This window comes from Medicago truncatula, chromosome 8 (assembly GCF_003473485.1).
Source record: "Medicago truncatula cultivar Jemalong A17 chromosome 8, MtrunA17r5.0-ANR, whole genome shotgun sequence".
Lineage (NCBI taxonomy): Eukaryota > Viridiplantae > Streptophyta > Magnoliopsida > Fabales > Fabaceae > Medicago > Medicago truncatula.
Window position 1 is genome coordinate 37,209,602 of NC_053049.1, and position 25,350 is coordinate 37,234,951.

The 25,350-nt window shown below is 33.8% G+C and overlaps 5 protein-coding genes across 8 annotated transcripts; all 5 read left to right on the forward strand.

The window, feature by feature from the left end:
- The first annotated feature begins 678 nt into the window (after positions 1–678).
- Positions 679–1,642, forward strand: LOC120577364 (uncharacterized). Its single transcript, XM_039828608.1, has 2 exons — positions 679–1,260; positions 1,352–1,642. Exons 1-2 carry the CDS (start codon positions 727–729, stop codon positions 1,604–1,606), a joined length of 789 nt encoding a protein of 262 aa, XP_039684542.1. The 5' UTR covers positions 679–726; the 3' UTR covers positions 1,607–1,642.
- Positions 1,643–3,770: 2,128 nt separating this feature from the next.
- On the forward strand, positions 3,771–8,429 carry LOC120577361 (protein NRT1/ PTR FAMILY 8.3). 2 transcript variants are annotated; one of them, XM_039828603.1, is made up of 6 exons: positions 3,771–3,910; positions 5,005–5,110; positions 5,188–5,405; positions 5,495–6,051; positions 6,900–7,158; positions 7,301–7,550. In XM_039828603.1, exons 1-6 carry the CDS (start codon positions 3,857–3,859, stop codon positions 7,412–7,414), a joined length of 1,308 nt encoding a protein of 435 aa, XP_039684537.1. In that variant the 5' UTR covers positions 3,771–3,856; the 3' UTR covers positions 7,415–7,550. The 2 variants fall into 2 exon arrangements, with proteins under 2 accessions (XP_039684537.1, XP_039684536.1); XM_039828602.1 differs by having other exon boundaries at positions 6,900–8,429.
- A 2,377-nt stretch (positions 8,430–10,806) lies between these two features.
- On the forward strand, positions 10,807–13,791 carry LOC120577291 (protein NRT1/ PTR FAMILY 8.3). Its single transcript, XM_039828409.1, has 5 exons — positions 10,807–11,133; positions 11,244–11,346; positions 11,434–11,651; positions 11,742–12,298; positions 12,702–13,791. Exons 1-5 carry the CDS (start codon positions 11,080–11,082, stop codon positions 13,531–13,533), a joined length of 1,764 nt encoding a protein of 587 aa, XP_039684343.1. The 5' UTR covers positions 10,807–11,079; the 3' UTR covers positions 13,534–13,791.
- Positions 13,792–15,943: 2,152 nt separating this feature from the next.
- Positions 15,944–19,020, forward strand: LOC120577653 (histone-lysine N-methyltransferase ASHR2). Of its 2 annotated transcripts, none has more exons than XR_005643623.1 (2): positions 15,944–17,531; positions 18,713–19,020. XR_005643623.1 is itself a non-coding variant. In XM_039829409.1 (2 exons), the coding sequence occupies exon 1, from the start codon at positions 16,270–16,272 to the stop codon at positions 17,476–17,478; it is 1,209 nt and encodes a 402-aa protein (XP_039685343.1). In that variant the 5' UTR covers positions 15,944–16,269; the 3' UTR covers positions 17,479–17,498; positions 18,713–19,020. The 2 variants fall into 2 exon arrangements, 1 of the variants encoding a protein (XP_039685343.1); XM_039829409.1 differs by having other exon boundaries at positions 15,944–17,498.
- Positions 19,021–21,847: 2,827 nt separating this feature from the next.
- On the forward strand, positions 21,848–24,005 carry LOC120577314 (uncharacterized). Of its 2 annotated transcripts, none has more exons than XM_039828478.1 (5): positions 21,848–22,161; positions 22,264–22,442; positions 22,522–22,606; positions 22,894–23,070; positions 23,307–24,005. In XM_039828478.1, exons 1-5 carry the CDS (start codon positions 22,053–22,055, stop codon positions 23,606–23,608), a joined length of 852 nt encoding a protein of 283 aa, XP_039684412.1. In that variant the 5' UTR covers positions 21,848–22,052; the 3' UTR covers positions 23,609–24,005. The 2 variants fall into 2 exon arrangements, with proteins under 2 accessions (XP_039684412.1, XP_039684413.1); XM_039828479.1 differs by having other exon boundaries at positions 21,865–22,161; positions 22,279–22,442.
- The last annotated feature ends 1,345 nt before the right edge of the window (positions 24,006–25,350 follow it).

Consider the following 25,350-nt stretch of genomic DNA (forward strand, 5'->3'; position numbering starts at 1 on the left):
GAGAAAAAGTATATGCTGCTAGGAAGAAATAAACTAGAGGGTAATCACCACTCAGAAAAGAAAAAAACACTTGGGAATTCTGTTATTTCAAATTCGAAAGATTGAAACAGATACAATCTTATCTTATTATCTAATCATAAACTACAATGCAAACAAGATATGCAACCCCTTAACCCTAGATTATGAGCGGGAAATTACATCTTAAAACAGCAATAAATGTCATTTTTGAAATTCAAATTCTCTTTTGTGTTTGATAAGGCGCTAAACCATCCTTTGTGCCAACAATTAATGAAGAATTAAATGTGTATGTCTGAGTTCAAGATCCTTAACTAGGTATTCTAAACAACAATTACACACTCTTTGTATTCCTCCATTACCAGCATTGAATGTTTTCAATTTTCCAATGCAACATATACAAATGGAATGTGCTGTGTGCATCTATAAATACCTCTGTTCTTTCTGGCTTCCACTTAATTCCCAGTGATTCCATACTACCATAGCTCATAATCGCATACATACTTTTATGTCTTACGGTATTTTGAGAGGCATGTATTATTTTTTATCTGATTATGAATTGCATAATTATTTTACTTTCTGTTTTGATTTTTACGATATCTCACATGTTTATTTTGTTGTTATCATTTTCTTGCAGCTCCTCTGGATCCAAATCCAACAAATGACTTTGACAGAAGGATCAATGACCTGAAGCTGAAATTTAGGACATATATGGTCGAATGTTGTGTTGACTGGGTAACTTTTTTTTACGTTCATTTAAACATTGCGCAGCTCTTGAAATTTCTGTCATGCGAAATTCTCATATATTTATTGGATTTTTTGCAAGCGTCTGTTATGCTCCCCATGATATTTGCTCATGATTTTGGGGACCAACTCGGGCAATATGCGACTATGGTAGATTCTAAAAACAATATCTTTGAAATATTGGTTGAGAGGAACAACCAAGGAATCTACCTCACAAGGGGATGGGGTGCGCTTTCTGATTTTCACAATTTCAAATTGGGTTCATGGATAACGATTGTCTTTGTTGGTGATGGAAGGTTCAACATAAGAGTACAAAACAGGTTTGGCAAAAAGATCCGTTGTCCCGAGTTTTCACCTCCAATGCAGTTTTTGGTTGATAGGAATGCTATCCCTATTACTCTGTTCAATGTTGTGCCAGCTCCGTTTGCCCATGATGAGCTTAACTTCCAACACACATACGATAAGAGGCTTGATTCTGATGAGATGAACGACGGATTCTTGGTAATTTTCCCTACATACTCATTCTAATTTATTATTTTCTTTGGTTTTACTGTTTACTAATATTGCATCTGTCATTTTATATTGTTTCCAGAATCTTGCTTATGTTGGATTTTCTCAGATGTGTTTGGATACAAGTTCTGCTGCTCTGAAGTTGTTTGATGAGCATGGGAATAAGTGGACATGCACTCTCCAGTTTGTGCCGGGCAATGATGCTCACTTTAAGATTGGTGGTGGTTGGAACACAATGCTCAAGGCTAGAAGACTTAAATCTGGTGCAAGGGTTGTTTTAGGAGCCCCTGGAGTTGGTTCAAATGAGACAATCTATTTTATTGTAATTCGTCGCTGAGTTGTTTTGTGATTTGATGACCGAAGTCTGTTAGCATTTTGGTTGTTCATGCTTTTCATTTTCATGTCATTCCTGCTAGACAATGTTGCATTTATTTTGTTTTGTCATTTAATTTTTGTGTTTTTATTTGATTCGAACAATGTTACATCTTTCGTTTTATGAGATTGGTTGTAGTTTCGTTTTATGATTCGTACGGTGTTCTTGGTCTCAATTATTATTTTGTATGTTAATGTTCATTATACAGTTTTCAAATGGAAGATATATTTGAGAATTGTAAAGTTGCGTAAACTTTTTCATATCTTCAAATTAAAGATATCATATAATCGAATTGCTTGCTAAAAATTAAGTAGTAAATCAACGCATTCTAATAATATATTTTTTATTCTTCTGTTCCACTGTATCATGATGGATAAAAGGATTCTATTTTTTTGCTTTTTTTCTGATTGAAACCTGACAGTTATGGTGTTCAATTGTAATGGAATTGGTTATGGCTATTCGTTTGCAGTGCAATTATAATGTTTTAAACGCATCAAATCATGAAAACCACTCATGTGCATAACTGTCAATTGGTGATGGCAGCATTGGTGAAGAAAATGACGAGGATATAAAAGTGTCAATTCCTGAAGATCTACTTATACACTGCTCAAGTGATCCTACTGCAGCCATTGTTGAATGCATCTATCCATCTCTTTTAACTAATATGCATGATTTTGAGTTCTTCCAGGATAGAGCGATCTTGACTCCAAAAAATGTTACTGTCGATGAAATTAATGCTTTTGTTGTCTCTTATGCCTAGAGAAGAGGTTACATATTTAAGCCGTGATTCACATTTAGCTAATCCATCTATGGTGAATAGGTCGGATGATGTGCACACACCAGAATTTCTTAACACTATTACTGCATCTGGTCTACCTAACCACAAAATTAAGCTAAAAGTTGGAGTCCCTGTTATGCTATTGAGAAATCTGGACCAATCTGCAGGCCTATGCAATGGTACAAGGTTGATCATTACAAGATTGGGTAGATATGTACTTGAAGGGAAGGTGATATCTGGTAGCAACATTGGAGATAAGGTATATATACCAAGGTTATCACTCACTTCGTCAGACACAAGGATTCCGTTCAAATTCAATCGGCGACAATTTCCTTTATCTTTATGTTTTGCAATGACAATCAACAAAAGCCAAAGACAGTCACTCAAACAAGTCGGTGTTTATCTTCCACAACCCGTCTTTTCATACGGTCAACTTTATGTTGCAGTATCCATAGTTACATCAAGAGGTGGTCTAAATATTTTAATGACTGGTGATAATGGAGTCAGCATGGATAGCACATCTAATGTTGTTTACAAGGAAATTTTTCGTAATGTGCCGACATGAACTACTTTTTTATCGTATTTTTCTTTATTTACATCTTAGCTGCACCATTAGAACATCCTTTTCTATATCCTTCCAATCTTAGTACGCAATGTCCCCACATGAACTAATTTTTAATTGTATTTTTCTTTATTTAAATTTGTAGCTGCACCCTGAGAACATCATTTTTTATATTATGTCAATATTAGTTCGCAATGTGCCGACTTGATACTACTTTTTTATTGTTTTTTTCTTTAGTTATATTGTAGATGCACAGTGAGAACATTATTTTATATACTATCTCAACAATAATTTGCAACAATTATGACCCGTGCGGTAGCAATTTTGTGGCATAGCATGGCATTACGTCGCAATTTTGTTTGTTGCTTTGAGAAAGGAGGTTTGATGAAAGTTTTGAAAGAAAGTTGAAATTTCTAATCAATTTTGGTAAAAGTAGTGACGATTTTAAATAATGTAACTACAGGATGAGCACTTTGATGGGGCCTTACCCATTGACATGTTATCGTGACAAATAAAAATAATTTAATTAAATACACGTTTAAAAATATATATTTTAGGTTGTCATGTAAAGAATTTAATCACCGATCAATATTAATCGAATTTAAATTTATATACATCAACAATATAATTTATTTTTTTACATCTAATCAAATTACAAATTACTTTGTAATGCAAATAGCAACTTTTAAAATTAATTAGTAAATTATTTTTCCAAAATATCAATTTAATAAAAAGTTGTGTTAATCTCAATTGAAATAAATAAATTCTCTAGCCGTAAAAAAGTTGAGCACAACAGAAGGTTGAACTGAAGTTAAAAGGGACAGGGTAGCATCTTGTCCATATAGCCACACTACTTCTAACTTTTAACTTCATAATGGCTTCTGTTGATAACGACGACATTCTTGAACTGGAACAGCCCCTTCTTCAGGTTCTCTTCTCCTCTTTCTAACTCACTTCTTTCTTTTTCTTCTTCTTCTTTTCTTTGCTTAATTACCTTAATAATACTGATTCTGAGATATAATTCACGGACAGTTAAGATTTTTTTTTTTATATTCGTTCATTTGAATTGATAAAGTCCCTTACTACAAAAAGATAAATATGCGAACAACTCACTTAGTATGAAAAGATAAAGTCCCTTTCCACATCAGTTGTTTCATGAGAGTACGTTCTTATTTCACCACCTGTTATATGCTGTATAATACTCCCTCCGGTCCTTATTATAAGAAAAAGTGAACTTTTTACGTTCATAGAATAATTAATGTATAATACATCACTTATATAATGAACAAAAAAGTCAATTGTTTCTTAGGACCGGAGGGAGTAATAATTACCGGCATAACAGTCTCGTAAGAACAATCAGTCATCTGTTTTCCCGTTTTCAATCTGTATTTTGAAGCAGCAGTTAATTAGAACTAGGTCCAACACTTTATGTGGATCCGTTCGAAAATGGTGGACCTATTTTCAAACGTTGGGACCCACATATATTTAACCCAATAAAAGAGAGAATGTTGGAGTGAGTGAAAAATGTTATTATCGTAACAAACTCATGATTTGTTATGATGTTCCTACAATATCTACCTTTAACAGTTGATACTATTCACTTTACACTCTGAAGTGACTAGGCGAGCCAAATCTGGTTTGTTATTTTTTTTTGGCTAAAGTGCACTTTTCGCCCCCTATGTTTCATAATGTTGCAATTTTGGCCCCCTATTAAAAAAAATAGCAATTTTGGCCCCTTTCATCCCAAAATTGCTCAGAATATGCCACGTGTCCCAGAAAAGGGGTCATAATTGCAACTTTTTGTAAAGATAAGCGGTAAAAAAACATATTTCCCTTATGTTAGGGGGTCAAAAGAGCATATTTCCCTGAACATAGGGGGTCACTTTTGCCATTTTTTTTAATAGGGGGCCAAAATCGCAACATTTTTGAAACTTAGGGGGCAAAAAGTGGAGTTTAGCCTTTTTTTTTGAGTGTTGATAGGTATTTTGCTTTGCGAGATGATTATTTATTTTAATTCTCTAGGATGAAAGTAGCAAACAATACACAAGAGATGGTTCAGTTGATTATAGGCGGAGGCCTGCTATTAAGAACAATACTGGCAATTGGAGAGCATGTCCATTTATTCTAGGTATCATTTTTTACATTGTCCATATGTTTTAGGTGATCCATTTTTGTTATTATCACATTTATGTATGTAAATGACAGGCAATGAATGTTGTGAACGTTTGGCTTTCTTTGGCATTGCAACAAACCTTGTTACCTATCTTACCACCAAACTACATGAAGGAAACGCCTCTGCTGCAAGAAATGTTAGCATCTGGCAAGGAACTTGTTATCTTACACCTCTCATTGGAGCTGTTCTGGCAGATGGTTACTGGGGACGATACTGGACAATTGCCATTTTCTCTATGATTTATTTTGTTGTAATACACTTAAGCTGCATTTCTTCTCATACTCAATATTTGTCTTTACACGTTTTAATATGTGATACTGATATGGTTGTTTCTTGCAGGGGCTGTGTATCTTGACTCTTTCTGCATCTGTTCCATTGTTGAAGCCAGCTGAGTGTTTGAGTTCGATATGTCCTCCGGCTAGTCCTATGCAATATTATGTGTTCTACTTTGGTCTCTATGTAATTGCACTAGGAACTGGCGGTGTAAAAGCATGTGTTCCACCTTTTGGGGCAGATCAGTTTGATGATACTGATTCCAAAGAAAGGGCTAAGAAGGCTTCCTTTTTCAACTGGTATTACTTTTCTATCAACCTAGGTATCATTGCTTCATGTACCTTTGTTGTGTGGGTTCAAGATAATGCAGGATGGGGTCTTGGATTTGGCATTCCTACTTTATTTATGGGGTTATCAGTTGGAAGTTTCTTTTTAGGCACCTCTCTCTATAGGTTTCAAAAACCAATGGGTAGCCCTATTACAAGAATGTGCCAGGTTGTGTTAGCATCTGTCCGGAAGCAGAATCTGGTCGTGCCCGAGGATAGTAGTCTCCTGTATGAGATGCCTGACAATAAATCTGAATTTGAGAGAAGTCGCAAACTGATGCACCGTGATGATCTCAGGTAATTTTTTGCATTGAGTTTTCTTTTCTGCCCTAGTGTTATTTGCTTTATTCATTTTTCCAATATAAGCAAAGGAGTATCTTGTATATGTTGGATTTCTGTGTAACATTCTTGTTGATGTGCAATTTGTCTGATTCGAAATGCGGAATTGGTTGTTTGTGAGAATATGTGAGATATGAACCTTGCTCCAATAATATAGGAGCTGTTTATGCTTAATTTGGCAGCCACAGATTAGCCAGACTTCTAGTCGTAGGCCTTGTTCGGCACACCAAAATAGGGTTGAAAGGATAGGTTAACTGATATTATCGAAATAATATATGTGTGTGTGTGGTGATTGAAACACACAATGGATTGTAGGGGAAGTAGCCAATTTCCTCCTTTTCATGATAACTGAACCTAACTCATGTATGAATTATATTGATTTTGTGATCTACATGCATAGAGATACCTGTATGTTTTTCACTTTACTTTGTCTGTAAGTTTACTCATAAGTATTTGATGCAGAGGGAAACATATAATTTATGCTAGTGACTGATCACTAGTTGCATAAGCGTATCACGTATTGTATCTCTTTTCTTATACGTCATGATTAGGCACGTGTTTGAGTAAAACATAAATTTTTCTCTAGTGGATCGTCTTTATTGCACTGAAAAATTGTGTGCTAACATTTGAAGTTTGGTCATTTTTTTATAAAATTTTGCATCCTACTTAAGTCTATTGTTGATGATAACTGAAGTATCTTCTACAGCTTGAAAGTATTTCAATTTCTACAAGGCTTCCTCTTCACGACCTTCTAAAACTCCATATATTTTTTTTTTTTTGCTTTTTCTTGGTGTTTTTAAATAAAGGTATTTTGATAGAGCAGCTGTAGTGTCTGATTCAGACAACAGAAGTGGTGACTATTCTAATCCATGGAGGCTTTGCACCGTGACACAGGTGGAGGAATTGAAAATCTTGATTCGCATGTTTCCAATTTGGGCTACTGGCATCATTTTATCTGCTGTCTACGCCCAGATGTCAACATTGTTTGTGGAGCAAGGAACTATGATGGATACAAGTATTGGTACCTTCAAATTATCCCCAGCTTCCCTCTCAACCTTTGACGTGGTAAGTGTTGTTTTGTGGATCCCTGTCTACGACAGGATACTTGTTCCTGTTGCAAAGAAATTTACAGGCAAGAATAGAGGCATTTCTGTGTTTCAAAGAATAGGAATTGGCCATTTTATTTCTGGGCTTTGCATGTTAGCAGCTGCTGCTGTGGAGATTAAGCGTCTGCAGCTTGCAAGAGAGCTTGGCCTTGTTGATAAACCTGTCGCTGTACCCCTTAGTGTGTTATGGCAACTACCTCAATATTTTTTATTAGGCGCGTCAGAGGTATTCACATTCATAGGGCAGCTTGAGTTCTTCTATGACGAGTCACCCGATGCTATGCGAACTTTATGTGGTGCACTGCCGCTCCTTAGTTTTTCATCAGGGAATTACTTGAGCTCTTTCATTCTTACTATAGTAACTTACTTCACAACACAAGGAGGAAGGCCTGGATGGATTCCTGATAACTTGAACAGTGGACATCTTGATTACTTTTTTCTGATCATAGCTGGACTAAGCTTATTAAATATGTTGGTGTTCATAATTGCTGCCAAAATGTACAAGGAGAATAAGGTTTCTTAAGATTTTTGAAGCATTTATTGCTCTTACGAATGGAAACATATTTTCATATTTCCTTCTTTCATTGTGGATATTGCTCTGTATTTAAATACATATGCTAATTAGAAATGGAATTTGGGAAGGTGGATAGTATAAGTGTTTGGAGAGACCGAGTTTTGGAATGGAACTTTCTGAGTTACTATGTTGTACATAACTATAATAGAATTTCAGCTGAACCACTGGCATTGAAAGGCAGATTAGTTCGAATAAATCAGCTTATAAGCTCATTCAAAGGAACGATGATCAGGAAAACGGGAAGTTATTCAACAACTTACGGTTAAGTTTAGCACTAAAATTCTCAATGCTTTTGGTTGTTAAGTAATCATTGAGAAGAGAAGCATTTGCTCAAAATGATCAACTCATGCGTGTTTTGTAAGAGCGGTGTTAAATCCACAGATCATTTATGTTTTACTTGTATAGTGTCATTGCATTTGCATTTGTGGGTGTAAACATGATTACGCCACCTAATGGCTGAACTCATTTCTGGTTTAATTAGGATTTGTAGAAATAAATGTATATATCAGGAATTCTGTAAAATCATGTGGGTCTGCATTCAAATGGACTCCCTTATATGGTCCATATGAATGCATAGAAATCAGATTTCTTTCCATTCCTTACAAGTTACAACTGAATTCAGTTGAAGTGGTAAAAATGATCAATTTCAGAAGTTAGTTGTGGTTCAAAGCAAGAGTTAAAGATTCAATCATCTCTTTCTATAAGCGGTGATCATATCGTGTTTTATGCACGTCATTTTATTTTAATTCTTGAATTACATATTGATGTTTTTGGATGAGTACCCCAATAGGTTAATATATTTGCTTATCCAAAAAAAAAAAGTACATGCTGCTAGGGGGTAATCACAACTCGGAAAGATTTTTCTTTTGGAAATCCTGTCATTTCAAATTCTAAAGATTGAAACAAATACAATTAGACTGAAACGCCAAATTCGTCCCTCAATTATGTGAAATATCAACTTAGTTCTTGAATTTGTCAGACGTCCATAAAAAAGGTCCATCCGTCCAAGTGCTCCGTTAGCCATGCTGATCCGTCGCCCTACATGTTGTGTTGTCTTGTACATGTGGCAAGAAGGAAGCCACGTGTTCAAGGACTAATTTGGAAAAGGTCCAATTTTCACTTTTCAGTTTAATTTTTTCTGCTTTTTCCATTTTGCCCCTGCATTACCCATATTTCCTTCCTCACATTTCTCTCAGAAACATCAAAAATGTCTTTGACTCTTCTCCTTCCCGCTAAAACTTTCTCCAATCTCACCTCTCCAAAACCATCATCATCTTCGACGATTCTTATGTTTTTGAAGTTGTTGTGTTCGACTGTGGTTAAAGGTAACACCTTTCCTCTAATTTATCAAGTTTATGTGTTTGTATTTACCATTTTTTTGTCCGTTTTTTTGTTTTTTTCGTTTTAAGTTTTTATCATTTTGTTTATTTTGTTTCTGTGATCGTTGATGTTTGTCTTGTTCTTTGTTTGTGTTTGTTGCATTTTTGAGACAGTTGTTTTGTTTAGAGTTTTAGGGTTTTGGGTTAAGACTTAAAAATTTAAATTTTTTTTCTCGTTGGTTTCTAAAATTGATGAACATTTAAGCGTGTAATGAAGGAAATTATAGGTTGAATAAAACAGTTTCAAGGATCAATTTGATATCTGATTAAACAACTCATGGACTTATTTGATGATTTTTTAATATAACGTAGGGATCTATTTGATAGATAGAGAAATAATTCAAGGACTAATTTGATGGTAATATTATTACAGAAATGTTACATTCCTCAATCATCTTCAACCTCTTTTCATTAGAACTTTACCATAGGACAAGCATATAATGGCCTTCTTGGGTTTTTTGAAGTATTGGATTTTCTAACACCACAAATTCTAGAACATCAACATTCAAGCACTCTCACAACACCATTAAACTTGGAGCTCGAAGATGAAACTCGACTTTCATAACTGTTTTTTCCCATATTCCCATCCCCATCATTTCAGATTCAATTTCAATAGTTTTGCTTCAAGAAATTTTGAGGATTTTGGCTTTCAAATTCAATACGAAAAAATTAGGGTTTGAAGTTTTTTGAATTGGGGAAGAACTGGACCATTTATAATTGGAGGATATTTTGTTGATTTTAGAGTGTAAATTGCAGATTGTGTAATTAGGATTCTAATGTTATACAATTGAGGAAGAAAGAGCCGTTTGGGAAGAAAGTCAAAACATTTTCTGCAAATCAATCAATTTAGTCCTTCGAAATGTTTGTTATTATCGGCCAAATTAGTCCCTGCCTACGTGGCATCTGACATGTGAGAGGTTAACGGTCACGTCAGCCCCGTTAACGCTCCGTTTGAACAGAAGGACTAACTTGATTGACATTTAACAAATTCAGGGATTAAATTGATATTTCGCATAATTAAGGGACGAATTTGGCCGACCAGTAAAAATTCAGGGACGAAGTTGATGATTCACTCAATACAATTACGTAGACTTGAGTGAATATGTCCTATATAAGTAAATTACAAAGAAATAAAATATGAAATAAAAAGCGTACACAAATCAAATCATAAAATTTATATGCATTTTATAGTATCATACAATTACTATGATTAATGTAATAATAAATAAATATTTGTATTATTGATTACAATTTTTACAATATAGCTAGTTGTTTATGAGTCTATGACGCACAAATACGGACACCTGCCATGACACTAACACGTTGACATCGATAATTTTTTTGAAAAAATGACATAATTCAATGCAATCACAAGTGTCAGTGTTGTGTTGGTGTTAGATAGGACACGTGTAGGACACCAGATACACCTTCAATCAGAAGTGTCGGTGCAATAGAGTGTATGACTCTGTTGTCTAATGATGAAAAGTTATTTTTTTGGTAACATGTGTTTCCCCCAGTTTTTGGTTTCAACTGTCGTGCTTTTACCACATGATATGCTTGATTGCTACAACCACGTTTATTGTGGAGTGTACTATTGGACTTGGTCGTTCATTAAGGCCTTATAAGCAATATTCTCTTCTATGCTTTGGTATCCTCACTACAGTTTTAATCAGGTTTTTCTATATTGTGGCAATTGACAAGTTCATATTTTATTGATTCTTCTAATTATAGGCCATAAAATGTGAAGTGAAAAAGCACTCTCAACTCCTTCTCAAACTCACAAAAGGAATATTTCAGAATGGTGGGTGTTAACTTTTTACCTACCATTCTTTGTAGGCATTATGATTATAAAAAAAAGAATGCAGATGAGTGGCTCTCAAGAGACATCAAAATTGGCCCCATCAATTTGAGACAGTAGAGACTAACAATGGAACATTTAGAGCAACCTACCAGATTACTTCTGGAAGATGATCTTCTACAGGTTCCTACTTAGCCTATCATCTCTACATCATAATGGCATGCAACTTGTTATAGTCTTCACACAAGTAGAAGCTAATTTGTAGTATTATTATTTATTTTTATTTTTTGCAGTCTGAAGACAGTGTTCACACAGGAGACGGGTCAGTGAATGTAAAGGGAGAGCTTTCTGTCAAAAGGGAAACTGGGACATGGAAATCATGCCCCTTTATTCTAGGTGATTATATGTTCCATCATCTGTTTTTTGCTCTAACAAATAATATTTTTCTTGTGTTTGACGCGTCACATATCTATTATAATACAGGCACTTTCTTTTGTGAACGTTTGGCGTACTATGGGATTGCTGCAAATCTTGTCACTTATCTCACCACGAGACTACACGAAGGAACTGTTTCTGCCGCAAAAAATGTCACCACATTTCAAGGAACTTGCTATCTTACACCTCTCATTGGATCCTTCTTTGCTGATACTTACTTGGGAAGATACTGGACAATTGCAGTGTTCTACGGAATCTATCTCATTGTAAAATTTAAAATTATGATTTATTAGTTTCTCATCATGAAGTTACCGTGAATCTGATAGTATCTATAATAATACTTTTAATTTTTACAGGGAATCTGCATATTGATTCTTTCAGCAACCATTGCTGCACTGAAGCCAATGGAATGTGTGAGTTCTGTCTGTCCATCAGCAACTTTAGCTCAAAGAGCTGTGTTCTTCCTTGGACTATTTTTAATTGCAGTAGGGACTGGTGGAATAAAGCCATGTATTTGGCCCTTTGGGGCAGATCAGTTTGATGATACAGATCATAAGGAAAGAGCAAGTAAAGGATCATTTTTTAATTGGAATTATTTCACCAGTAACATTGGTGCACTTTTATCAGTCACAATATTGGTATGGACTGAAGAAAATGTTGGGTGGGGCATTGGATATGGAATTTGTGCATTGTTTATTGGTATTGCAATCATAATTTTCTTTCTAGGCACACCAATCTATAGAGTTCAAAGTTCAGGTGGAAGTCCTCTTACAAGAATTTTCCAGGTGATTTCTGCTGCTTTATTTAAGTGGAAATTGGAGGTTCCCCAAGACAGTTGTCTCCTCTTTGAAAAAGCAATGAGGAGTTCCTCCATTGAAGGAAGTTCTAGACTAGAACATAGTGATGATTTGAGGTTATCTCATAGCTTCAAACATCTTTCAATATACAGTTATTATGTCTTTCCTTGTGTTCTTCTGCTCAAACTCAAAGCAGAGATAATATTGTTTGCTTAATATGTATAGTGTATCCCGAAATATTTGGAGAAAATAACCATTTTTGTCATTTAATATGTAAGTCTCTATCCCTATAGTATCTGAATGTGTATTTTGTTAGTCAGTTTGGTCCAGGTAAATCTGTTTCTTTCGTCGGTCAGGTTGGTCTTTGGATGTGTTTTTCGCTAGTCAGTTTGATCCATGAAATTATTAACAGCATACACACTCAGGAATGTTTTTGTAATCTCGATGCACTCAGGGGCTATAGTGACACCACCTCACACATTTGGGGACCAAAATGACATATTACTCTACTTTGTGCAGGTTCCTTGATAAAGCAGCAGTGATATCAGATGCAGAAAAAGAGAGTGCCGAAGCGACTAGTCCATGGAGGCTTTGTACAGTTACACAAGTTGAAGAGTTTAAGATTTTGATCCGCATTTTTCCAATCTGGGCATCAGGAATAATCTTCTGTGCCGTTTATGCACAAATGTCATCACTTTTTGTTGAACAGGGAAAAATGATGGACACAACTATTGATTCTTTGAAAATTCCTGCAGCCTCTCTTTCAACATTTGACATCATAGCTGTCATTATTTGGGTTCCAATTTATGATAAAGGGATTGTTCCAATTGCAAGGAAATTCACTAACAAGGTAAGAGGCTTTTCAGAATTACAAAGGATGGGAATTGGCCTTTTTCTCTCCATTATTTGCATGTCAGCTGCTGCATTAGTAGAAACCAAGAGGTTGCAAATGGCGAAAGAATTTGGTTTGGTCGACAAAAATGTCCCTGTACCACTTAGTATATTATGGCAGATACCACAATATTTCTTGCTTGGTGCTGCTGAGGTATTCACTTTTGTTGGACAGCATGAGTTTTTCTATGAGCAAGCACCAGATGGCATGCGCAGTTTCTGCAGTGCATTGGCACTTTTAACAAATTCTTCGGGGAATTATTTAAGCTCTTCGATTGTCACTATTGTTGATTACATTACGGCAGAAGATGGAAATTCTGGATGGATAAGAGATAATTTGAATGAGGGTCATCTTGATTACTTTTTTTGGCTTCTAGCTGGACTTAGTTTTGTTAATATGTTGGTATACATTGTTTATGCTAGACAGTACAAACAAAAGAAGGCTTGTCACATCACATGAGTTTTCCTTAAGCGCAGTCTTTGTGACTTTGAAGTAGATTCTTATAGGAATTATTTTTCCCTCAAGTGTAGAGTTCCTAATGTATCATATAAAATTAAAATGTTAATAGAAATGAGAAGTTTCTTAAGGCTATCACCAATGGAGATTGCAGTGAATGTTTCTTCCTGTACTATTTATCTTTACTGTATTTCCTTTTAAGTATGTAATTAGACTTCAGTGAAGCTATAAAGCCATATGTTCATTTTTTCGGTTACATGACATTTGATAGGTTTCATTTTTATTCGTATTGGACAATATCTACTGATAAGTTTATTTCTAATTTTTATGGGTACTAGAAGATAGTTTCGGTCCCGTGATCATAGTTCAGTTGGTATGACAATGCATTATTATATGCAAGGGCCGGGGTTCGATCCCCGGACACCCCACTTATTCACATTATAAGGTGAATTCTAGCCACTGGGCTACCTGACAAAAAAAAAGATAGTTTCTGATATGCGTGCGTATTTCCCAATTTCAAAGTGAGTCTCCAACCCGATCGGAACATATCTTTTGATAGTCAGCGACTAGAAGGTAACTTCTTAAGGATATATGTGCAGAGGCATTTTCGATATTCTAGAGGGTCTATGAGCAATATGAGGGCCTAAATAGAAATTTCCAAACCAAAGATTAAGAGTGTTACTTTTTCCACCCTAGTGTCTTCTCACGTGCCCTGCAAAAATTTCAAAAATACCCCTGTTAGTGCTTTCCGGATTTTAAAATCCGGACAAAATCGATATGACAAGGGTATGCTCTTTTCCTTCAATATAACGTCTTTTCTCTTCACATTTCTCCCTCATCTTCCTCAAATCAAATACCCCTGTTTGTCATTCTCTAACAAAGGCTTTGTAAGATCTTCCAAATTGTTGCTACTTTTTAGTGTTGTTGTACCATAGGAACTTACTGGTGGTACTAAAGAATCTGATGGATTACTAGTTGGTGCTTGAGTAGATTCAACACTCTTAGGTTTTTGTTGTTTGTTAGCTGGACCATAACTTGAGGTGCTTGCACTAGCTTCTGACCTAGCTTTTGCTCCACTAGAAGATTGATTATTGGTATTAATCAAAGTGGAAGTCTCATTCCTATTTTCTTGGTTAATCCATATGAAGGAATTTGTTGATTTTAATTTTCAATGGATAGATTCGGATTACATAATCCGGATGTTTTTACACATTCCGGATTATATAATCTGAAATATGTAAATCACCCCGTTGAAAGTCAACAAATAGGGTGAAAAATGATGCTTCCGGATTACATAATCCGGAATGCGTTAAAACAATTCGGATTTTAAAATCTGGAATGTGATTATATGGAGGATTTCTCTAGTATGACCATTATTTTTTTTTCCATAAACAAGTTTTGAATTGCATAAAAAGTGGTTGGGAATATTTTGTTGGGAAAAATAAATCCTTGGAACCTGATGTTGAAGTACTTATTTCTCTACATAACAATGCTCAAAGTATGAAGCAGACATATCCAGAACTCTTGTGATGAATGAGAAAAGTAAAGTTTCAATACTCACTTCAAAGCATTAGAATCATGAGTCATGAATTGTAAAGATTTCAAATTCCAAATTAACTTGCCTCATCAAAAACTTAAAAAATATCAATGCTTGGTTGGTGAATTGTGCACACAACAGTTCTCCATGTGTCTACTGTGTTTCTAACAGTTCGCATCACAATAGCAGCGACTCTAGCATCAAGGCCTGATGTTGGTTCATCCACGAAGATGATTGAAGGGTTAGCAACCAATTCCACAGCAATAGAAAACTTAAAATAAAAAAATTCTGGAAAAACATCATTCCGGATTATACAATCCGGAATGCTCCAAGGGTAATTTTAAAAAAAAAAAAAAAGGGCGCGCGAGGAAAGGCGTAGGGTGGGAAAAGTAATGCTCAAAGAGTAATCCCAATCAACTTCCTCGGTTCGAAGAGAGGCCCATCATTCACTAAAGACAAAACCAAAACACATTTTCATTTGACTAAATTGCATTTTTGGTCCCTTAACTATTTAATTAGTATCATTTTGATTTTTTAAGTAAAATTTGATTTATTTTGGTATCTTAACTTTCTCTCCTTACACATTTTGGTCATTTCCGTTAGTTTTAATTCAAAAACGTTAGGTTTTCTTCCTCTTCTTCTCCTTTTCTTCATCTTCATATCATCTCCATCAACCTTCAAAAACAAAAATTTGAGAAAAATTTCAGAAGAAAATGATGAAAACCTAACGTTTTTGAACTAAACATAACGGAAATGACCAAAATGTGTAACGGAGAGAACTTAAAATATCAAAATAAATCAAATTTTAATTAAGAAACCAAAACGATATTAATTAAATAGTTAAGGGACCAAAACATAGCCTTTTCATTTCCATAATCAAGCAAAACCCTAAAACATTTGTCAACAATAATGTAAAACCCTAATTCAAACAAATCCATCACCTCTTCCATTGTTGCATTCTATCAGAAACAAATCGGAGCTCAAACTGAACTCAACTAACTCGCCTGAAATCTCTGCCGGAGTTTCTCGACGGCTAACAGAACAGAGTAAATGGTTTAGTTGGTATGTTGTTGTATACTGTTTGTATTCATCCTGAAACCCTAATTTATTCAAAAACCCTTTTCATCCCATTACTGTTGTTATTCAAATTGATTCTATAGAAACTTCATAAAAATTGTATTTTTATTTTTGGGTATTGGAAAATGGCTGTTCCAAGTTCTGTTTTGAAGGTAGAGGAAATTCTAGGTAGAGGAAGAGGAATTGTTGCATCTCAACCTCTCAAAGCTGGTCAAATCATCCTCACAGATTCACCAATCCTTCTCTACCCTACCACCCCCTTTTCTCATCACTCTTCTTCCTTCTGTGATCATTGCTTCAAATCTTTACATTCATCATTTGTTTCATGTTCTTCTTGTAACCGATATCGCTTTTGTGATTCAACTTGTCTCTCAAAAGCACTCAATTCATCACATTCCACATGGGTTTGTCAAGCATTATCTCAGCTCCAAAGCAATCCTCTTTTGCTGCAACAACCCCTCGAACGTCAACTTCAAGCGCGTTTTCTTGTTGCTGCTTACAATCTTGCTATTACCACCCCTTCAAATTTTCAAATTTTGTTATCTCTACAGGGTTCTCCTGATAATGATGAAGCAGCAAACTTCCTACACCCCATTATTGCATCCCTTCTTTCGCACCCTCATAATGAATTGTTTTCGTTACAACTTACTTCTTCGCTGCTTGCTAAAGATAAGCTTAATGCTTTTGGTTTAATGCATCCTTTCTCTGAAACCGATGAAAATAGGTCTGTTAGAGCTTATGGCATTTACCCTTATGCCTCGTTTTTCAACCATGATTGTCTTCCTAATGCGTGTAGATTTGATTATGTCGATGTTAATCCACCTTATGATGTCGCGGCCGGTCTTAGTAATACTGATTTTGTTATTAGGATGATTCATGATGTTCCTCAAGGTAGGGAGATTTGTTTGAGTTATTTTCCTGTTAATGAGAACTACTCTAGTAGGCAGAAGAGATTGTTGGAAGACTATGGTTTTGCGTGTAATTGTGATCGATGTAATGTTGAATCAAATTGGTCTGATAATGAGAGTGTTGAAGGAAATGTGGAGGAGGATGAAGAAGAGGATATGGCTATGGATGATGAAGAGGAGGAGGAGCAATGTGAAAATATGGAACCATCAGAAACTGACAATAACGATTTCCCACATGCTTATTTCTTTTTGAAATACATGTGTGATGGAACAAATTGCTGGGGAACTTTAGCTCCTCTACCACCACAGGGTGATACATTATCTAATGTCATGGAATGTAATGTCTGTGGGAAATTGAAGAGAGATGATGACGACTTGAATGTTGATGATAAAGGGCAAAGTGGAGAAGTTCACATGGAGGACTGAGCAGTTAGGATGCAACTTTTGTGAGTCTTTCTGCATTCCTCTAAATGTTTTAGGTTAATTTTATTTTTTAACTCATTAATTCCCATTGCATCATATTTCTGCCACTCCTATAACTTTGCATTGGCCTGCCGACATAACTGTTTGGGTTATTATTGTGATGCATACACATGTATATAATTTCATAATTCAGCAAGCTCTTCTTGTTGCTAGCGCATCTGTTTGAATATTTGTCACCATTTCCCTATGGCATGGGTGTATCACATGTATAACAAACTATAAGGTCATCGAAATTTCACCAAACAATGACTATAGCTGATCTGCTTATTACTATAGTGAGTTCATCAATGTAGAGGATTTAAATAACTTTTTGCAATAGAGAGGATTTAAATCCTAAACTTTGTGAAAACATTTTCTATTTTCATTTCTTAAAATTGTGTGCATTTTTTGAAGAAACACTAGACTTTTGAAGTGAACAATTGTGTACATTTTTTGGAACTATTACAGATGTAGAACTCGTTTTAGGAGATTGGAACATGTTTTTATCACAATTCCTTCTGGTTTGACCTTATATTTCTTTTAATGATTTTAACAAAAGTTTCTGTTAACCCATTAGTGTTTGGGTCTCAGTTCAGGTCATGTCTTAAGGGAAAGATAATGCATGATGCTTAATTATTTAATAATCATAACAAGGGAAGAAATGAAGAGTAGGAAGAAAAGAATTGGAATACATGCCATGCCATAAAAGAAAAGAAAATGTAACCCCTGTGCTGAATGGTTTGCTCATTGAGTTTCAGTAATCAATTCAAATGCGAAGTTTTCATATTTTTTCCCTCCTTTCATGACCCCCTTTCATAGCCTATGTTTGGAGCAGCCAGCATTGATTCTCGAGGTGTAAATTTGATTTTGACATGTTTGGTTGCTCTTGAGTAGAATTGATTCTAACTTGAATGTAGAATTTATAGTTTTTGAGTCTAAACGTGATTTGTACACTAAAGTTCGTTATTCAACTCACTATTATGTAAACGTATCCATATATAAATCAATTTTACAAAATCAATTTTTGTCATGTAGAACCAAACATGCACGTAATATTTAGAATTTCAAAATGTCTTGCCAAACTTTCAATTTCTTCTTTATTGTTACTGATGACCTCAATACTCTTTGAATTTTATCAGTGTTCCATTACTTGTATGGCTCGCCCTTTTCTCTAATTGGATTATGGGGTTATTTGCAGCATTGATGTATTGTACGCGTTGTTGCATGTAGATGGAGGGAATTCTTCCAGGATTTTCTGCATATTATACTAAATTCAAGCAGAGACAAATGCTCAAAGCTCAGGAATCAAATGATACTTTTACTTATGTTTGTTTTTTTTATTTTAAGAGTTCAATGTTATGTTTTATGCTCAGGTTTGTTGCTTTATTCCAAATTCTGCTGTAAAATTTTGCCTGCAAAATATTATGATCTCAGTTTTGAAATATACTTTTGTTTGGATAATGACAATAGTCTCTTGCTTGAGAGTTGAGACAATGTTCTGCAGTATTATTTTTTTTCTTGTAATTTAAATAAATTAAGTTTATTTGTCAAAACAATGGCAAAATAATTTAATATAACTATATTAAGTCAACAAGGATCGGTACCTTCCCTTTGCACCAACTGTAATTTGGGTGTGTTTTTACCATCCTCATATTGGTAGACTATACTTAAATTTCATCTTAAATTCTTGCAAAGGCTGATGTTTTTATCCTACCTTACATGTGCTGTGTCTCCTTTTTTTCATAAATAAAAAAAGGTACTACTGTTTTAATTTCAAAAAATAAAGGTGGATAAATGAGATATTTTAATTTCAAAACATAAACGATGTGAATAAATGGACACTTGCATATCTTTGGTAAAGTTTAAAGAATATGTTCTTTTCCTTTTAGATTTTTATAATTCTTATTTTTTTAACATTCAAAAATTGCTTTCTTTAATTCTATAGTTATAGTGCACAAATTAGACAAATCTTGCACCATGAATAAGTTTGTTTCCACCAATAAAATTACATGTGCATATTAGACAAAGTCTCTAATAAAAATCAATATTGTTTAGACTTTGGAGACTTGAAATAATTGTGTACGATCGATTGAAGCTTAATGAAGCTCAAAGGAAAAGTTTTATGGTTTCGTTTTGACAGAGAAAGTATGTGAAACATTCTTTCCCCGTATGTTTTCATAAGAACCTGGTGGGAAATCAACATTTATAACAAGGACAATCTACCAACTCTTACCAACTTACACTTAAATTCAAATTCCCCGTTTGATAGATGGCTTAATTGAATTTCCAAAGAAAAATATCCATTTTGCATTAATACAAAGCAACTTACCAGATAAAAAATAGCAATGCTTTAATGATACCAAATCTTTAAAATATTTAATTCTGGGATCAATGTATATCTCTATGTCACACTATTCATATATTGACCCATAATTTCTATCATCATATTAGGTCAAAAACTTTGTGAAAGAAAATTAAATTGAGATGTACATGCATTCATTAATCTAAAGGAGTTATTCTAAAAAGAAAAGGTTAAAAACATAAGATGTTGAGTACTTTATTCATGAGTCCTAGCATGTTGATTACCTTTTTAGGTTATTTTTAAAAGGGACTCCTTAGGGTTTCTAGTGTAGTGTGTCTTTTTTTGGTGCATGATATCAATTAATGTTTTTTTAATGAAAATGAGATATAAAATAAATTATTGTAAGCAGTTAAAATTTGATTCCACGTTTTGAATTCAATTAGCATAATCTCCCAACCCCATCATGCCTGCCTGCATTGAAGCATTAAATTTTTTCAACATCATAATTGTTTGCCTGTTTTATCTAAGTACTTATAAAATTTTGCTGTGAATGTAAATAGAAATTTCGTTTTTGAAACTTATAAGAATTCAAATTTGCACTATATCATTTATTCTCTAGTCAACAAGTGTACATACACGTTAAAAACGCACATTCTTCCAATAATATCTTTTTCATTAAGAAAAAATAATTAATTTATGAAGTGATAGTTCAGTGGTAGTAGAAGCATCATTTGTTTATGAAGTGATAACGTAGTGATAGAAGTTTATTCTCTTAGTATCAAGAGGTATAAAGTTCAAATCTTCATATCCATCGGTGTCATTTTAATTAATAAAAGATTTCCATTCTTCATTTTTTTTAAAGTAACAGAAAATAAGTCCACACAAATAATTTTGACCTTTTGCTTGATGATGCTAACTATGATTTGTGTTAGAATCTAGATTTGATTTGTTAGATAATAAGTAAATTGCATTTAAATCATTGATGATGTTGGTAATTTTATGTGATTTGCGTGGCTGTCTCTCCCTTATTCTACTTAATTTTATTCAAAAAAATAATAGTATATACTAATACTATGGTGAACAGAAAGACTGTTAAAATTCAATCAATTTTGACACAAAGAACCATACAGATTTAGACATAGGGTGGCGTTAGATTGTGAGTGCAACAATCAATTTCCACACAAACTACAATGCCTGTTTGTGAGTAACACAATTCCACACAAACAATTAAAACAATTCAAACATCAAGGATCAAAAAGATGGTCCCTAAGACCAAAACCCATGATTTATTCCATCTTCTTCTTCTACTCATCTTTTGACATGGCATGGCCCCTCATCAGCATGCCATCTTAGTGGGACCATTTTCTTGTATTACACACACCCACCATGAAGATTTTTCCATGTGGTGGAAAATATATTAACTTATATGACCCCCACCAATGAGTGAGAAAAAATTTGCAAGATAAATAACAAATATTATATTCCATAATAGATGACACATTTCTTCGTGTTATAAATATTAAAGAAATAATATAAATGAGATAAATATAATAATAATTTTAATAAATTATTCCCTAAAAAATATAGTCTTAATAATTGTATGATTGGATTGATAGTTCGGCTAAACCACATCGACAATGTGATTTTGTTAACAATTTTAAGTATATCTTTTGCTAAAATTACGATGACTCGCTACACCTCAAATCTAGATAAATGGAAAATATTAAATTGAGAGGAATCAACATAGTATAAAATAATGCGACGTTCATTGGAGTAAAATAAAACAAAAAAGAAAAGCAAGGTGAAGGTCCCATAAGAGAAGCAGTTGGTAACCATACAGTATACACCATACAAAAGGTCCATGTCAATGTAGAAGGAAAAAAAACACAAAAGAAAAAGCTGAAATTTGAATTATGTCTCTTTTTTCACACACCTAATGTATTGCTTTTTCATTTAAGACCAGAAACACAATATGATAACCATGGCAATTATTTAGTCCCCCACATATGTAACCAAATGAAATAAATTTAAAAAATAAAATTAAAGTAGATACTAAATTTTCAGAATCCCAAGAAACATTCACTTTTATATATCCTAATCTTTGGCCTGGCATTGACTGACTCCAACTATACTAAACTCATTCAAGTTTCCATATGCTTTTTCTATTTTCTTCCATAACTTGTACATAAATAGACCCCTCCTCATCATTTTTTGTCACACACACTGTACACACAAAATGAATGATCTTCATTCCCTAGCTTATACTAATAGCCTCACCTATGGTTCTTCCCTAGGTTGGGATTATCACAATCTTGGACTGCTCAATTCAGACAATATGTCTTTAAGTACTATACTTTTCTTTCTCTTTATATATTTCATTAAGTACACAATTTTAAATGTAGTAGTATATAGTTTTGTAAATGTAATGATTAATGTTGATATTGAAGTATATGATATGGCAGTTATGGATGCAAGTGCAGCTTCATTTTCAACTCAAGAATCTGATTTCTCAACTGGTTATCTAGAAGATGCTTTGGTTGAGTTTGGTGAAAGTTCCAAACGTAGACGCTTGCTTACTGACGATGAACAAAGCAAGAATACTATTTCCATTGATGATTTTGACAAGGTATATATATTTCATTTTAGGTTTGAAATTCTTGTTGTTCTTGGAAATGAGACTGATTTTGTTATATGTAACTATATAGTTCTGGAATTTCAACCCTGTATGGCACCAACCAGTGGAGAATTTCTACTGCATGGATCAGATAGAAAGGATTTGTGGATTTTCAGGTATTTTTCTCACATGCATTATTCATTAAGATATACTATATGACATGATGATCATTTTGGTTCAAAAGGTTGTTATTGCAATTCAAACATAAAAGTTACTGTTTCTTTTGTAATTAATTAATTGATTCAGAATAATTGAAAAAGGATCCCAAAGAAATCAAAAGAAAAGAATAAAGGAAAAATAATTAATGTCTCATACTCTTTCTTATTTTATTATTATTATTATTATCATCATTATTATTACTATTATTTTAATTTACTAATTGGTATATGATGATATAATTTAGATGAACATAATAGCACATTGAGGAGTAGAATCATTGAGCAACCAAACATTCTTCTAGAAGACACTAAAACAACAGAAGAGACAATATCAGCATCTGAATCTCCAAATTCCTCCTCATCTTCATACAAAGAATTATTACCATTAACAATATCCAAAACCAGTAGAGACACCCCACACGGTATACTTTTATATACTCTCTCTTACATATGATTTTAAATTGCATGCAGTTACGCTGCAAACTTTTATATTACAGTTAAATACAGAAAAATGCGGCCGATGCAGCTATAATTGCGGTTACAATGCTTCTACAAAGACTTCTACAACTATAACATTGTGACCGCAATTGCAGTTGCAGACCGCAATATAAAACTATAAATATATCATATGATTAATTATTTAAATTATTGAAAACAGTAAGTCGTACAAGTGATGAGGTGATGAGAAAAAAGGTGGTGGTAAGGACAACAAGAGTGGTATATCCATTTGCATTAGTGAAGCCAGGAGGAGAAGAAGGTGATGTGACATTGAATGACATAAATGAAAGGATCTTAATGCCTCCAACAAGGCCAGTAAGGCATCCAGTTGGTGACTTTGCATGTCGGCCATGCGTATCTGCACAAGGTCCAGGCCTTTCAGGCAAAGCAGTGGTGGCCCTTACTAGAATCCACACTCAAGGAAGAAGAGGCACCATCACTATTATCAGAACCAAAGGCTAATTGCTATAATGTCACCATCTATGAAGTACGGATACGGACACCAGACACGACACAGACACGCCGACACTGCTAATAATTTGAGAAAATGACATAATATAGTGTAATTATATGTGTCGGTGTTGTGTCAGTGTCGAACATGACATGTGTCCGACACCGGGACATGGCTAATCGTGCTTCATAGGTCACAATTCACAGTGATGAATTTTGTTATCATGCATGTTATGGCTAATTAGCTTTTACTACTTGTATTCTAGCAGCTTTTATGGCCTGATTTGCTTTGTTTTCATGTCCTGCTAAATTGTAAAGATCGAAAGCGATGTGTAATATTTTTGTATTCTATCTCTATATACATGACACCATGTGTATAAAATATAGTTTCAATCTTGGTCACCTTCAATCTTATGTATATATGTTTGTTAAATTAAAGCTGTACTCTTATCAAACATGCATGGACAATTATTTGAGCTCAACCGATTATTTTCAAATTTTGTCTATCTAGGAAATAGAAATTTTATAAAGTAACATATATATTGGAAACAAATAATAAAAATGAACACAAGATAGCACAATGGAATTTAGCTTTTCAGCCACTATTTGGGACTTTGATAAAGACAGAACCAGAATAGGTGGCATTTGGTGACATTTTTCTGCACATTGATCACTTTATTCTTGGTGTTGGAAGGTAATATGTGTCACGCTACAGCTACTATAGTACATTATATTATATTATATGGTTAAATTAAAGTAAGGTTGAGATTTCAAATGCATTCACATCTTAATTACATCAGGTGAAATATTTAAAATTGGATTTGCCAAATATAACATATAAGCACTTATCAATTTAATCTGAAAATCATATATACTACTAATGAACACTTAAAAAAGTTTAGTGTCACACTAACAAAATGCCAAATACAAGGAACAAGAATATATGATTGCTGAACATAGAAGCAAGTATTCTTTCTCTTTTCTCTTTTTTTTTTTTCCTTTCTTTTTTCTTTTTCTCTTTATTGATTAGATAATACTACTTTTATAATAAAGACAGAAGAGATTATAATGCGCAGACCTATACTTAATTACCAACTTCAAAGATTTTAATTTGACTTTTTGTTATATAAAGACAACTTATAGCTGCCACAAGACTTTTACCTTTTCTTAATTAAGAATTGAAGTTAAAACTTAAATTTAACACCATGTATAACTAATCTTTCTTATTTTAGCTAAATTATATAATGTGCTACACTATAATCAAATGTTAGTTAGTAAAAAATATTGACATAGATTCTCACAGTATATCTAGTACACACTAGAGATCATCAACATATGACAAATTAAGAGAATAGTCTCTCTATTGAATCTAGTAAACTGATACTTCAATCATTTGTGGTCACATAATATTTTATCATTTATATGTAGTGGTTTACCACAAAAGCACCAAATTAAAATTTTCTTCATGCCTAGTTTTGTTTTGATATGTTGTGGCATTTTCCACACAGGTCAAACACTAATTAAAATTTTAAACATTGCAGATTGCAGAGTATCTAAAACGGGCCCCATGAAAGAATAATTGAATTATTAGTACTAATTTCTAAATCAAATTTATATATGTACTCACAATCTCTGCATGCTGTGTGTAGATCCACCACAAAATATAGTATGATTTAATATTTATTCTTTTGGTAGTGTTTTGGTGCTGCAAAATCAGATTAATTTGATTGGCATATACAAATAATTAGTGGTAC

Coding starts and splice junctions, on each gene's coding strand:
- LOC120577364 (XM_039828608.1), top strand. CDS start 727: ATGGTCGAATGTTGTGTTGACTGGGTAACTTTTTTTTACGTTCATTTA. Junction 1,261..1,351: donor AGATGAACGACGGATTCTTG/GTAATTTTCCCT, acceptor TATTGTTTCCAG/AATCTTGCTTATGTTGGATT.
- LOC120577361 (XM_039828602.1), top strand. CDS start 3,857: ATGGCTTCTGTTGATAACGACGACATTCTTGAACTGGAACAGCCCCTT. Junction 5,111..5,187: donor AGCATGTCCATTTATTCTAG/GTATCATTTTTT, acceptor TGTAAATGACAG/GCAATGAATGTTGTGAACGT. Junction 5,406..5,494: donor TCTCTATGATTTATTTTGTT/GTAATACACTTA, acceptor TGTTTCTTGCAG/GGGCTGTGTATCTTGACTCT.
- LOC120577291 (XM_039828409.1), top strand. CDS start 11,080: ATGGAACATTTAGAGCAACCTACCAGATTACTTCTGGAAGATGATCTT. Junction 11,652..11,741: donor TCTACGGAATCTATCTCATT/GTAAAATTTAAA, acceptor TAATTTTTACAG/GGAATCTGCATATTGATTCT. Junction 12,299..12,701: donor GAACATAGTGATGATTTGAG/GTTATCTCATAG, acceptor TACTTTGTGCAG/GTTCCTTGATAAAGCAGCAG.
- LOC120577653 (XM_039829409.1), top strand. CDS start 16,270: ATGGCTGTTCCAAGTTCTGTTTTGAAGGTAGAGGAAATTCTAGGTAGA.
- LOC120577314 (XM_039828478.1), top strand. CDS start 22,053: ATGAATGATCTTCATTCCCTAGCTTATACTAATAGCCTCACCTATGGT. Junction 22,607..22,893: donor AAGGATTTGTGGATTTTCAG/GTATTTTTCTCA, acceptor GATATAATTTAG/ATGAACATAATAGCACATTG. Junction 23,071..23,306: donor CAGTAGAGACACCCCACACG/GTATACTTTTAT, acceptor TATTGAAAACAG/TAAGTCGTACAAGTGATGAG.